This window comes from Sus scrofa, chromosome 2 (genome assembly GCF_000003025.6).
Source record: "Sus scrofa isolate TJ Tabasco breed Duroc chromosome 2, Sscrofa11.1, whole genome shotgun sequence".
Taxonomy (NCBI): domain Eukaryota; kingdom Metazoa; phylum Chordata; class Mammalia; order Artiodactyla; family Suidae; genus Sus; species Sus scrofa.
This window is the reverse complement of record NC_010444.4, coordinates 70,840,995-70,856,450: the sequence shown is the minus strand read 5'-3', so window position 1 is coordinate 70,856,450 and position 15,456 is coordinate 70,840,995. Positions and strand designations below refer to the sequence as shown.

The following is a 15,456-nucleotide window of genomic DNA, read 5'->3' as shown; positions in this document are numbered from 1 at the left end:
TGAAGCCCATGCTCATAAGGGGAGGCTAATGAATATTTTTGTATTAAGGTAATTGTGCTGTGATTGAGGTAAAAGGAGTTAACCAGGTATGGGTATGAAGGGGCTCCCCTCCCCCCCCACCAACTTGTTGGGGGATGGGCAGGAGATGTTCTTCCAGGAGGAGGAGGAGGATGAAAGGTGATAGGGAAGAGTCAAAGAGGAGTGTCCAAAGACTAGGGATTTTGATATATTCTTTGCAAATTTGTAAAGAACTGAAACTGCTGGAACACTGGGGGCCAGCTGGTGGGCAATGAATTCCAGGCTAAGGCATTTAGATTTTTATCATGAAAGCCTTTGAGGGATGGGAAGTGAGTGAAACTAGGTTATTTTTACCTTTGTCTCCATCAGGAGTGGAGTGTGCTGTAAACCTAAAAGGCAGTGGGATAGCAAGCTTGATGTGGACCCCCACATAAGATCGCTTGTTTGCAATTCCTTTTCTTCAGAGGAGGAATTGTTTTATTTTGATGAGAAATCTATTCCATCTAAAGTAAGTCAAGATTCAGAGTTAGAGTATATTTTAGTTAAGGGGTAAAAGCATTTATTTTAGAGGAATATTTAAGATTCAATTTAAAAATTTTTTTAATTAATTAAAAAAATAAAGATTGGACCATACTCTTTTTTTTTTTTTTTTTTTTTTTTTTTTTTTTGACATTTCTAGGGCCACTCCAGCAGCATATGGAGGTTCCCAGGCTAGGGGTCTACGCCAGAGCCACAGCAACGCCACCGCAACGCGGGATCTGAACCGAATCTGTGACCTACACCACAGCTCACGGCAACGCCGGATCCTTAACCCACTGAGCAAGGCCAGGGACCGAACCCGAAACCTCATGGTTCCTAGTTGAATTCGTTAGCCACTGTGCCACAACAACGGGAACTCCCTGGACCACACTCTTAAAAACCAGTGATTTAACCTTCTCCATTTCTAGATTAAGCTTGTGACTGAATCAGAAAACTAAAAAATGAATTGGCTATTTTATTTTATTTTTGTCTTTTTGCCATTTCTTGGGCCGCTCCTGTGGCATGTGGAGGTTCCCAGGCCTAGGGGTCTAATCGGAGCTGTAGCCGCCAGCCTACGCCAGAGCCACAGCAACGCAGGATCCGAGCCACGTCTGCGACCTACACCACAGCTCACGGCAACACCGGATCGTTAACCCACTGAACAAGGTCAGGGACCGAACCCGCAACCTCATGGTTCCTAGTCGGATTCGTTAACCACTGCACCACAACGGGAACTCCTGAATTGGCTATTTTAAAAATGAAAATTTAGTATACATTCCTGGGGAGGTAATGTTAGTGTTGCTGCTGTTTTACAGTCGAGAAAAACATTAACAATTTAGAAACCATAGGTTAAGGAAAATGACCCAAAGTGTCTGGGGGAGACCATCTTGACTCCAAAGCCCTTGCTGCTTCCACAATACCACCGAGGTATTACTAAACACAGTTATTTGAAGCGGTTTGTGTTTTGTGCTTTTTGTTTGTTTTAATTTAAACCAGATTCTCTGTGCTTTGCAGTGATTTGAGTGTTTGCTGAAAACCAAAGTGATTGTATACTTGATAAAAATAATTTTGAGACATAATAGATTGTGAGCTCAGGATTAGAATGGGAGCCCTGGATTGCTTGAATGCATGCTGCCTGCTCCTAGGTCTTTGCTCTTATTTTGATATTTGATTTTATTCATGGATAAGCAAGGAAATATTAGTTTGCAGATTAGGTTGCTTGTTTCATTTAAGGGTTCTCAGATAGGTTCTCCCATTATCATGTTTTGCAGTCATAGAGGTGAAGGCTGAATTGCTCTTTTGGTAGCCTATAAGGAGTAGAATGCCTAGGTTTCCTTAGCCATGGTCCCACTGGGCTAGTTTTTTTTTAATTTTTGTTGTTGTCTTTTTGCCTTTTCTTGAGCTGCTCCCACGGCATATGGAGGTTCCCAGGATAGGGGTCTAATCGGAGCTGTAGCCACCGGCCTATGCCAGAGCCACAGCAACGCGGGATCCGAGCTGCGACTGCAACCCACACCACATCTCAACAGCAACGCCAGATCCTTAACCCACTGAGCAAGGCCAGGGAACGAACCCGAGACCTAATGATTCCTAGTCGGATTTGTTAACCACTGTGCTGGATGGGAACTCCCCACTGGGCTAGTTTTAAAGCCTGATCAATATGTGCAATGGTAGAAGGCTAGGAGTGAAATCACTCTCTCCAAAAAAATTCTTTGTACAGAAATATATCATTGCCGTGGTTAGTGTGCCAAGCTTCTCCTTTAAACCTGTGTGTGGATAGTAATCTCCTTTCACAGAGGAAGGAACTGAGGCCTAGCAAAGAGCTGGAAACTTTGGGCCTTCAGACTAGATGTGTGACCTTACCTCTTAGTCACTTGTGCCGCTCCCTTAGATACTCACCTAACTTCTACCAAGCTGCTGCTTTTTTTGCATATGAAAGTCCCCAGGCTCTGAGTTAAATTGGAGCTGTAGCTGCTGGCCTATGTATGCCACAACAAAGCCAGATGGCTTAACCCACTGAATGAGGCCAGGGATCAAACCTCATGGATACTAGTCGAGTTTGTTACTGCTGAGCCACAACGGATACTCCCCAGGCTGCTTTTTGTTAGGCTGATTGTTGATTCTCTTAACATGAGCTACCATGGATACAGGTTATGCTGGTTTTGCTAGTGAAGAACCAGAGAGGTACAGAGCTTGAGTCACGTAGGTAGTTAAGTGGTGGACCTGGATTGTGCTATGAATAGTGCTCTCCACATCTTAAATGCATTAGAGGAGCTCAGGATTGAAAGGATTTCTATGAAGAATCATTCTACATAAGGGATAGTTCTCAAGGGAGTTCAGGGGTAGGGGTATGTTTTCCCTTGGGAGATGTAATCAGGATTTCACCGTATTGGGATTGTCATTTCAAACTATGCTCTGATTGAAAAACACTGAAAGTAATGAGTATTATGGATGAGAATGCCATGGAGACTTAGGAGGGGGTAGAGATTCACTGTTTTACAGAGTGAATGTAGCAGTCCTTTGTTGGATAGGCACTCACATCGGTTTTCTTAGTTGGAGCAGTGACATGGTAAATTATCAGTTTTCAAAGAAACCAATCAGTGAAACAATTCCAAAGCCATATTAAACATAATCTTATTTTAATGACTTGGAAGTTTTGAACAGATTTTAGGCTTATCTTTATTGATGTGTTATGAAATAGGTTGACAGAATGTGAGAAAAAGTTTTTAATAAATTGGGTCTATTTAGAACTTTAGGTAGATGATTGGGTGCCAGAAATAGATGGAGTATTTATTGGGAATTGTGAGACAGTTAGCAAGGAGAATATTAGTAATGTTAGTAAGACCTTTAGCAGGCCTAGGTAGCTTCAGTTTCTTTGAAAGATTACAAATTTGTTACTTTATATAGAAGTTGCAAGTCAGATTATATTGGGGTTAGGTTTGAAATTAAACGTGGGTAGAAACTTAAAGAAAAACTGTTGTATAATTTGCATAATAAACTGTACAAGTTGGAAGTGTACAATTTGATACCCTCACTGAATGGGAATAATAAATAAATCTATAACCCTGAGAAGTTTTTGCTGCCCCTTGGTAATCCTCTAAGTCCTTCTTTCCCTCATCCCTAGGCAAAGATGCTTTGCTTTCCATGGGTATGCATCAGTGTTCTCAGTGGATCTTTCTTTCTTTCTTTCTTTCTTTCTTTCTGTCTGTCTGTCTGTCTGTCTGTCTGTCTGTCTGTCTCTCTCTCTCTCTCTCTCTCTCTCTCTCTCTCTGTCTTTCTAGGGCCATAACCTTGGCATATGGAGGTTCCCAGGCTAGGGGTCTAATCAGAGCTGTTGCCGCCGGCCTACGCCAGAGCCACAGCAGTGCAGGATACGCACCGCATCTGTGACCTATACCACAGCTCATGGCAATGCTGGATCCTTAACCCACTGAGCAAGGGCAGGGACTGAACCCGCAACCTCATGGTTCCTAGTTGGATTCGTTTCCGCTGCACCAAGACAGAAACTCCTGGATTGATTTCTTTTTTCCCTACAGGGGACATTTGAAAGTGTCTTGGAGATATTATTGATTTTCATCTTTAAGTCTGAGGAATGGGGCTGCTACTACCATCTTAGGTAGAGGTCAGGGATGCTGCTGAACATCCTACAGTGAGTGCACAGGGCAGTTTCCCATGGCAAAAGGATTATCTGGCCCAAAATGTCATGTTGAGATTGAGAAAACTTCACACAGATGAGTTTGCGGGATTGGATTTTCTAAAATACAGGTATTTATATGATGAAATCATACCATATGTATTCCTTTTTTTGGTCTGGTTTCTTTGAATATAATTATTACGAGATTCTTCCAAAATGAATGTGTTGATCATTACTTTTTGTTGAGTAGTATTTCTTTTTCTCTCTCAATCTTTTTTTTTTTTTGCCTTTTAGGGTCGAACCTACAGCTTATGGAAGTTCCCAGGCTAGGGGTTAAATTGGAGCTGTAGCTGCTGGGCTACGCCACAGCCACAGCCATGTGGGATCTGAGCCACATCTGACCTACACCTACACCACAGGTCACGGCAGTGCTGGATCCTTAACCGATTGAGCAAGGCTGGGGATGGAAGCTGCATTGTCGGGGACACTAGTCTGGTTTGTAACTCGCTGAGCCATGATTGGAACTTCCTGTTGAGTAGCATATCAACATGTGGATATACTACAATTTATTTATTCATGTATCTGTTAGTAGTCATTTAGATTTCCCGTTTTGGGATAACTTACGGTATTTAGTTAGGATAAAGCAATTTTTTTTGTCAATGTAGGTAAATTATAATCTACCTGTAAAAATGTATTTCTGAAAGGTTTTCACAGTTAAGTGCTACATATATTTTAGGGCTGGAAGACTACTCGCCTAATTTTATCCAGAAAATAAGGGAGAAAAGTGAACTTTTTCAAAAACGTGCTTTTCTTAAACTGTCATCATTTATACTTGAATGTGTATCATGTGAGGTTTCTTTGAGGGTGATTCTCTACAATTCTGTCAAGAATAAGGTTGATGTTGATTATTAGATTTATGAAATGGTCAATTTTTTAAGAAGCTGGAACTACTGAGATAGTTCTTAAGTCTTTTACTTAGGAGGAAACTTCTCAAGAGAGAGGAAATGTTTAGCCAGAGAAAGATTTGGGTATAGTAGTGCTGTGCTCACACCTTGGGCATAATTTATATGAGCTGCTTTCTTGATGGCGAGCCATGTTATGCTCATGCCTGGCCCATGAATTTCCATATGCCGTAGGTGTGACCATTTAAAAAAAATTATTCTGGAGTTCCTGTCATGGCGCAGTGGAAATGAATCCGACTAGGAACCATAAGGTTGTGGGTTTGATCCCTGGCCTCTCTCAGTGGGTTAAGGATCTGGCGTTGGTGTGAGCTGTTGTGTAGGTCACAGATACAGCTTGGATCTGGAGTCACTGTGGCACTGGCATAGGCCAGCAGCTGTAGCTCCGATTAGACCCCTAGCCTGGGAACCTCCATGTGCCTCTAGTGCGGCCCTAAAAAGATAAAAAAAAAATTATTCTGACAAGGGGCCCATGACACAGTAATGGTTCCACCCTATGTTTTCATAGACTGCTCAGCATGCCTTTTAAGTTAGAAAATGTATAAATAATTACAGGCCAAAACAGGTAACAATGTGTCTAGGCCATATTCTGCCATGCACTGTTATTACTGTTAAGAATAAGCTACCCAATCTAACCATAGAATCTGGGGATTTGGCTTGGGGTTTTTTTGGTTTGTTTGGTCTTTTATGGCTGCACCCAGGGGATATAAATTCTCAGGCTAGAGGTTGAATTGGAGCTGTAGCCACATCATTTCTGAGCCCCACTTGCGACTACACCACAACCAGATCCTTATCCCACTGAGTGTGGCCAGGGATTGAACCCGAATCCTCATGGATGCTAGTTGGAGTCTTAACCTATTGAGTCGCAACAGGAAGTGCAGAATAAATATATATATATATATATATTTTTTTTGTCTTTTTAGGCCTGCACCTGTGGCATATGGAGGTTCCCAGGCTAGGGGTTGAATTGGAGCTGCAGCCGCCAGCCTATAGCCGCCAGCCTATGCTACAGCCACAGAAACGTCAGATCCGAGCTGCATCTATGACCTGCACCACAGATCACAGCAGCACTAGATCTTTAACCCACTGTGTGAGGCCAGGGATTGAACCCTTAATCTCATTGTTCATTTGTGCTGCACCGCAAGGACAGGAGCTCCCCCAGAATAATGTTTTTTAATGCAAATCGTAGACTATTTGTGTTTCAAAAGGAACCAATTGTCTTAAAATACACTCTTACCCACAGACCCTTGGCAGGCCCTTGAGAAGTAAATGGATGAACATTTTATGAATTAATGGCAACACTCCTCATCTGCTGAGAGTAAGAGGCTCCTTGGCAAATATGGTTTTGGCAGATTGGTGCAGGCCTTTCACATGGAGTAGACAGGTGGACTGCTTGTGTTGTGCAGTCAGCCTGAGGAGGGTCTTTTGTAAGCTTGGGTAGACAAGGGTAAAGAATTCTCGGAATCTGGGGCTTTATGTGACCATTACCCTCTCCTTACACATACATCCACTAGCCTATATGAAGGAGGTCTGTTTATTGCATGTTGGTATAGTTCATATCATGGAGGAAGTTGCTTTCCCTAGGATGATAAAGTGTACTGGGTTACCACTTGGCATGCTTGTGTATATGAGGGACCAGAAAACAAAACAAAACACTTTTGGGACTATAAAAAGTTGCTAATGTTTATTTTTCCAAGTACATTGAAAGAAAGTACTGCAGCTACCATTTATGTTTGAACACTATACCTCCACATACAAGGAAAACATATCCTAGAATAAAGACCAGCTCTTTACTTTTAAAAAGGTGTTGTTTGTTTGTGGGTTTTTTTTTTTTTTTTGGTCTTTTTGCTATTTCTTTGGACCGCTCCTGCGGCATATGGAGGTTCCCAGGCTAGGGCTCGAATCGGAGCTGCAGCCACTGGCCTACGCCAGAGCCACAGCAACGCGGGACCCGAGCTGCGTCTGCAACCTACACCACAGCTCACGGCAATGCCGGATCGTTAACCCACTGAGCAAGGGCAGGGACCAAACCTGCAACCTCATGGTTCCTAGTTGGATTCGTTAACCACTGCACCAACCACTGCACCACGACGGGAACTCCTGTTTGTTTGTTTTTAATGTAAGTCATCAGTTCTGTAATTTTGGCAGCTTTTGGATTTTGTTCCATTTATGTCGTGGATCCCAAAAGTCTTTCCTAAAATCTGTGGTTTGAGAGTCCTTGGATACCCAACACTCAGAAAGCAGAAAGTGTTGGACTTAATGGCCTGAGAGGAACTTTCTTTGGCTACTGGCTTCCCATCTGTTCCTGGTCAGCTCTCACAGGTGTCTCCCTGTGGTCAGAGGGGGCTGGGCTTGAGTAGGTGGTTCAGGGAACAGCCTCACTCAGCCAGTGCAGTGCCTTGTCCTGCCTTTGCACGCACTGGTCAGGTCCTATTCTGTGGCCAGGGCTTCCAGCCCGATGTCTGGTTCTCTGCTTTGGAAGTCTGTACTTCTTACGAATCTTTCTTTCTGTCCTATTCTTAAGTCGCATTTGTACCTGTAGAACTTAGAAATGAAATGTTACTATATGGAGGCACTTAATACACTGAAGAGTACTACAGGAAAGGCCATGCCAAAAAAATTCAACCCTTCTTTGCCAAAGGTGGGATTGTTTGCATGCTGTCTTTTCCTCCCAGACTTGCTTACACTTGAGTTTTCCTATCCTCAAAGTAATAGGGTTGAATAGAGAATGGTTTCTTTCTCTCAATTTTTTTTTTTTGGTCTTTTGTTCTTTTAGAGCTGCACCCAAGGCATACGGAGGTTACCTGGCTAGGGGTTTCATTGGAGCTGTAGCCAGAGCCACAGCAACGCCGGATCTGAGCTGCATCTGTGACCTATACCACAGCTTGTGGCAACACCAAATCTTGAACCCATAACCTCATGGTTCCTAGTCATATTCATTTCCAGTGCCCCACGAGGGAACTCCTCATAAATTTTTAAAAATATATGTAAAACTTACTATCTTAAGATGATTAAGTGAATAATTTAGTGTCATTAGGTACACTAAATATCTAATGGTCTAGTGATGTACACTATACCAGTAGCCACTCTCCATTTTCAGAACTTTTTTTTTTAATCTGTTGTTGTTGTTGTTGCTGTTGTTGCTATTTCTTGGGCCGCTCCCGCGGCATATGGAGGTTCCCAGGCTAGGGGTCCAATCGGAGCTGTAGCCACCGGCCTACGCCAGAGCCACAGCAACGCGGGATCCGAGCCACGTCTGCGACCTACACCACAGCTCACGGCAACGCCGGATCGTTAACCCACTGAGCAAGGGCAGGGACCGAACCGGCGACCTCATGGTTCCTAGTCAGATTCGTTAACCACTGCGCCATGACGGGAACTCCAGAACTTTTTTTTTAAATGCCAAACTTTGTAGCCTTTAAACAGCAACTCCCAGTCTCTGGTAACCTCTATTGTTTTTTTCTGTGTCTGGCTTAAATATTTAGTGTTATCTAATGCCACATTTCACTTAGCATAATGTTTTCAGAGTTCATCTGGGAGTTCCTGTCGTGGCTTAGCAGGTTAAGAACTCAGCTAGTATACATGAGGGTTCAGGTTCAATTCCTGGCCTTGCTCAGTGGGTGGGTTAAGTAAGGATCTAGCATTGCTGTAGTTGTGGCCTACCTGTGGCTGCAGCTCCAGTTCCACCCCTCATCTGTGCCACATGTGGCCCTTAAAAACAAAAAAAGTTCATCTGTGTTGCAGCATGTATCACACTTTATTCCTTTTTTTGGTGGCAGAGTAATAGTCCATTGTATGGATCTACCACATTTTGTTTATTCCATTCACCTGTTGATAGATACTTGGGTTGTTTTCACTTTTGCTCTTGTGAATAATGCTGCTAATGTTATACAGGTTTGCTTTTGGTTCAGGGTCCTATGGTAATTACATGTTTTAACTTTTTGTGTAATTGCCAAACTTTTATTCAGCAACTGTACCATTTTGCATTCTTACTTAAAAAGAAAAAAAATTTTCCCCCACAACAAAAGACACTTAGTCTTTTAGCTAAAATTGGTTGTTCCTATGCATATCATCCCATTTCTATTCTATGAAATCTTAAAAATCTTCCCTTCCCTTTTCCTCTTTCTGACTTGGAATTAAAGCACCTTGGGCTGAGTTGACCTCTCTTCTGCCTCTGATACAGCCCCAAAGGAGTGTGCCAAGACCTATGAAAACATTGTCTTGGGAATGGTTTTTGATGGGTAGGTTTTGAGGAGTGCACTACTATAACTTTTTCTAGGGGTCACTTTAGTTTGAGTGTCTCAAATCAAAATCAATATTAGTCTTCTGTTATATGTAACTGTGTGTGGGATTGTAAACCTGGAACATCAAATATTGTTTTTTTTTTATATTGTGCTAACATATGGACCTTTTTTTCTCTCTTTTGAATTCAGTGAAGGAGAACGACCTGCTCAGAATGAGAAAAGGAAGGAGAAAAACATAAAGAGAGGAGGCAATCGCTTTGAGCCATATGCCAATCCAACTAAAAGATACAGAGCCTTCATTACAAACATACCTTTTGATGTGAAATGGCAGTCACTTAAAGACCTGGTTAAAGAAAAAGGTAATGGTACTGGTGGTTGAGTAGGGTCAGAAGGTTGGTGTGTCATCTTCTCTGTGGTTAATTCCTTGGTTATTTTTTATTTTTGTCAGTGGAAGCTATTTGGGGTAGGGCATGTGTTCTCTCCAGGCTTGAGAGTTAAGCACCCCCCCATCCACTCTTTTTTTTTTTTTTTTTTTTTTTTTTTTGTGGTCATATACTTGTGTGTCAAACAGTGGTTTGTATGGTCTTTCGGCCTATGAATGATTTTACTGGCTTAATATAGCTTCAGTTAAGCTTGAGGGAAGCTTCTTCGTGTAAGGGAATTTTTTGAATTCTTTATCTTAGGTGGGAGAAGTTTTTCTTTTCCCTTTTTCTTTTCTTTTCTTTTTTTTTTAAATTCTAGTGGGAAGGTAGTTTGTTTAAATTTTGTGAATGTCTTCCTGGGATCAAAATTTAGTAGCTGGAACTTGGTGCTACTCAGATTCAAAATTAGAGAAACTAGCTTGTGTTTAAACTGTGAGGCTTCTCCACCCCCACATCGGGGTTGGGGGTGGGGGCAAACAGAGTAGACTGGCAATTGGCTAGTTCAAAATAAGGCATCTGCTGTGTAATTTGGTGCCTTTAGGCACACATTGGTCACAGTCCTGGTGTCCACACTGGCCTAGGGCAGAGGAAACAACTGCTGCCACCAGAAGGTCCTAGGAGGTTGGTTGCCCCCATGGTCCTCTGCTTCACCCCCTTGTGAACACCACATGTATCCTCTTTCTTTCCACTCTCTTCTGCTTCTTTTGTCTTCCTTCCTTTCCTGATTCTGGGCCCTGCTGGTGGCACACAGAGCCAAAGAGATTGCTCAGCCCTGGTTGAGAGAAAACTATTGATAGCCATTTGTCTAATGCCTGAGGTCTCCCTTATCCGTACCTCCAAGGGCAACCTAGAATCAAATTATCCTTAAATGGAGTCTTTTTGAAGGACTGAAAGGTATTGGTTTTCTGGAACATTCATAATGAAAAGAGATTTGAGCTTGATTTGTTAAATGATTAACATTTCAGTGACTGACAGATGCCACGTGGATAGGCCATTTTGGTATGTGTACTGGTCCTCCCAGCATTGGGTTTTGAAATTATGATTGGCCCACTGCCATCATTGTCCCATGACTTAATTCAGCCATGACATGCCAGAAGCACTGGGCACTGTGAACCTCTCTGTACAGTCATGTAGGCTGCTCCCATGTAGTATTTCTCCAGATAACATGGATGGAAAAACTTTGGTGTGAGTTTTGTTTTCCTGCCTTGATCAGCCAAATCATTCCTGCCAGTGCTCCTAGGGCAAGAGTGAAGTTTCTTTTGTCTGAAGGGCGTGTCATGTGGCATCCCAGATGCAGTGTTCTTGGTTTTTGGGACTGCTGCTTTAATAAAGCTTAGAATTTCTGTACAGTACAGTGGTTGGATCTCATTCGAATTAGTTTTTGGAATAACTCCCAAATTTGTGTTCTCGTGATTTGGTTGAACCGCTGAATTGATACTTCCATTGATAATAAGGTATAGTAGTTCCAAGAACCAGGAATGTGGCTTTGAAAATGCAATTGTTAGAATTTTGTAAGAGATTGCAGGCCAAATTATTTTTTCATTTTTAGGAGTGTGTGAACCAGTTTTGGGACATGATGGATAAAGTAGGTGACATTTTTACTGCTTTACCATTCAGTAATTCAGTTTTGGAAGCCTTAAAGCTGGTAGCAGCAGCAGCCATGACGTTTCTGGATGTAGAAGCAGTTCACCTCAATTTCCTATTTTGCACTGTATTTAAAGTGGAGCCAGCCTGGTGGTTTATTCGGATACTTCCAAACTGGTTCTCATATTCCCTTGGCATACTGCTATGAATGCCCTGGCTCAGCCCTTTCAGTGTATTTTTGGTGGTGTAATTTAGAATTACAGGTGTGCAGTAAATCAGTTATTTTTAACAAACCTTAAAATGTTCTTGTTTAGAGCTCCCCTGTACAGGTTAAATTAATTACTTTTTTGTTTAATTAAATAATTAGCAGTATTGGATTGTGGACAAAGAGATGCATAAGAGAAAGGTAATTTTTTATGGTAAATTTTATATTCAGTTTGTGAAGTCTAAAGAAATTTACTGTTTTCATACGAATGCTTTCTTTAAAATGTTCTTATTTTCATTATGAGGTTTAAAAAATATCTTAATTCATATCTTGGTGTACCAAAATATGTTTAAATGGTTATTTCAAATCTGTTGCCAATAAGTTTTAAGGTTTTTGAAGATTTGTTTTTGTATAGGGGGAAGAAGTTGTGGATAGAGTCACTTGGAGTCTGAAAGTATTAGTCTCAAGATAATCTCTTAAGTGGGCAAACCACAGAGATTGTGCTATCATAATCAACCACTATCAGTCTGCGTTTTAAGAATCTGTTCCTGTTGAAGTCATAGTCCTGTTGTTTCAGGAAATTGGTGGATTAAGAGCTAGAGTTAGTTGTCCTTGGCTTAAAGATCTGAAAAATGCTCTGTTGTTGCAGCTCTGCCTATAATTGCCACCTCTCAGAACTCAAGTAGTAGCTTTGAGATGGTGAGACAGGAGCTGCTTTTTTTTTTTTTTTTTTTTTTTTTGGTCTCATGTACCCCTCCTTGGAGACTAGTGTGTATTTCCCATCTTTGTTAGCATTTCACAGCATTCTAGGAGATCCTATTAATAATGCATGTATTATGTAAACAGGCCACTTAAGCCTTTTCTCCTGAGTGTGATCACAAAGGTTGTTTTGTGGCATCAAGAAATCAGCATTGCTGATTTTACAGAGAAAAGAAAGGTGTTGAGAGCTTTGTTTTGTTCTGAGCCAGGCCACTCTGCCTCCCCCCATCATTCTGGGATTTTGATTAAACAGCCTGTTGAATTGAACTTGACCTTTCCTTGAGCTTCCTGCTCTAAGTGCCCTGATGGAACAAAGGAAAGGTGTCTATTGTCCTTCCTTTTGACCATGCTTATTTTTAATGGAGATATTTCATGGAACAAACTGCTGCCGTGAATACTGAAGAGCTGATGGATTGGAACAAAAATTGAGAGCCAGTGTAATAGGAAATTTGAATTGGAGGTTGCCATACCAGGTTTGAAAGTGACTTAACAGTCTCACAGCTACATCGCTAGACAGATATTGGGATACACATCTTAAAGTGTTTGACCATAAGGTCTGAGCAAAAAATTAAAACTTCCGTGAGCAAAAGATGATTGATTTTAGGTATTCTAAACTTAAATAGTGTTGTGCTACAGTACTGAGAAGTACTGCGTGTATGAAGAAAGCTCCCCATTGGGCTGTTTGTTCTCCTGGCCTAACCAGGGAGCCAGCAGCATGGAGGCAAGGCAGCTGTTACTGAGGCAGGACTGAACTGCAAGAGCAGTGAGTAAACATGGAGCACAGTTTGAGAAAAAAGGAAGGTCAGTGATATAGTTTACTCTCAATCAATCTCAAGTTTAGCAGCAGTCAATTTAACTTGTGTAAGCAAAGATTTCTTAAGCTCTTAATCCTTCTGTTTTTATTGAATGCATCACAGTTAAGTAAATTTCAAATTTCAGCTGACAGAAAATTGAGGCCCAGAGGACAAGTATAGTCCAATAGAGAGTCTCTATTGGCTTTTGGAGCCAATCTACATTGTGGGTGTATGGAGCAGAACTTTATTTTCAATTTAAGTGAAAATCTCTAACCAGTCTGTTTGGCTCCTTCATATTTTCCCTTGTTGGGAATTCAGCCTGCATTTTGGAAAGGCCTGTTAATGCTAAAGTAATTCGTATCTGTGGGTACTTGGGTTGAACCCTAACAGTGCACCCTGCGTTGCTTGTTGGTTTTTGGTCCAGTTAGAGAAGCAGTGTTCTTCTGCTGTTGTCATGGCATTAGGAACAAGGTTTTTAATCATTTCCTAACTTGTCCATAAATCGAGTAGTCACTGTATAGAATAATTGTTTTGTCATGTTTCAAGTTGTCTATATATTAAAGAAACAAGCTTTCCAAGTTAAAATACACATTTTTTCCATGCACTTCTGCATTAGAGTGGCTACCTGAGAGTTGACTAAGTGAAAATGTTTGATAATATGCCCTGCTTTTGAACTCCTCCCCCCATCCTCCTTTTAAAGATTATAGGCCTTTTTACACATGAATTCTCTTCAGTGAAGTTTTAGTAGATTCCATATGCTTTTTTTTTTTTTTTTTTTTGGTTGTTGTTGTTCATTTCAGACTTGTAGTAAATGAGAAAGCAGAAACAAATACTCTGTGATGTGAATATGCGCAGAAGTGTAAAATCTAAGTAGTTCCAAGGGACTCCTGAATTCTTTTTGGGTTGCTCATCTTATCCTCATGAAGTATTTCATTTTTGAAGTAATATTACTTTTAATTTTTAAAAAATTTTTTTTGGTCTTTTGTCTTTTTAGGGCCACACCTGAGGCATATGGAGGTTCCCAGACTAGGGGTCTAATTAGAGCTCTAGCTGCCAGCTTATACCAGAGCCACAGCAACATCAGATCCAAGCCTTGTCTGCGATCTACCTCACAGCTCACAACAACACTGGATCCTTAACCCAGTGAGCGAGGCCAGGGATCGAACCTGCAACCTCATGGTTCCTAGTCGGATTTGTTTCCACAGCTCCACGATGGGAACTCCTATTTTTTAATTTTTTAATTATAGTTTTCAGTGTTCTGTCAGTTTCTGCTGTAAAGCAAAGTGACCCAGTTATAAATATATACATATACATTGTTTTTCTCATATTATCTTCATTTTCCATCGCAAGTGATTGGATATAGTTCCCTACGCTATACGTATTTTTAATAATCCACCTAACTGTTGGTTAATGATGATTTCTTGGAGCATTTTAAAATGAAGGTAGGTAATAACATTTGTCATTAGATTTTTCAAATCTTTTTTTTCATTTAGGTACTTTGATCTTGGAAGTGGCAGTAGGATTTAGCAGTCTTAGTAGCCTACTCTAGGGATTCCATGGATTCTGTGTTCAGGGAGGGAGAGGAAGGAGCAGCAGTATTTTTCATTAAAACCTGAGAATTCCACGTCTGTGAGACTTACTGCTGTCAATTTGTTAACTTTGCCTCTCACTCCTAATTGATCTGTTCTGGTTGATTTGCTCTTCTAAGTTTCATTTCATTGAATGTGACCAGACTATGCATAAATTGGCAAATTTTGCCTTCAGAGGTTTATTGATAGTTATATTGACTATGCTTAACAAAGAGGTCTTTGCTCTAATAAGGAGAAGTAAAAGAGAAGTGATTTTTAAAGTTTTTTTTGTGTTTTAGGGTTCCACCCTTGGCATATGGAGGTTCCGGGCTAGGGGTCTAATCAGAGCTACAGCTGCTGGCCTATACCTCAGCCACAGCAACGCTGGATCTAAGCCACGTCTGCGACTTACACCACAGCTCACGGCAATGCTAGATCCTTAGCCCACTAAACAAGGCCAGGGATCGAACCTGCAACCTCGTGGTTCCTAGTCGGATTTTTTTCCACTGCACCACGACGGGAACTCCTTTTAAAATTTTTCATTATTACTTTACTAAGGGGAAGTATGAATTGGCAGCTGTGGCAGATTCTGTAACAGTGATTTGCTTACATCTCTGAATTAATGCTGTGTCTCGGTAAAGATCAGACATTTATGATTTTATAAGGAGCATGGTTATTATTGATGATAATCAGGAATAGTACTACTCATGGTAGAACCATCAATGCCCACCTAACTTTTGGCTAAACAGA

General features: G+C 41.2%; 1 protein-coding gene across 20 annotated transcripts in view; it reads left to right on the top strand.

Annotated features, from left to right (window-relative positions):
• The window catches only part of HNRNPM (heterogeneous nuclear ribonucleoprotein M), a 45,159-nt gene that overhangs the window by 2,453 nt on the left and 27,250 nt on the right, over positions 1 to 15,456 (top strand). For all 20 annotated transcript variants that reach the window (XM_005654754.3, XM_021078785.1, XM_021078789.1 and 17 more), the window contains 1 exon segment: positions 9,564 to 9,733. In XM_005654754.3, the coding sequence (XP_005654811.2) occupies positions 9,564 to 9,733 (170 nt within the window).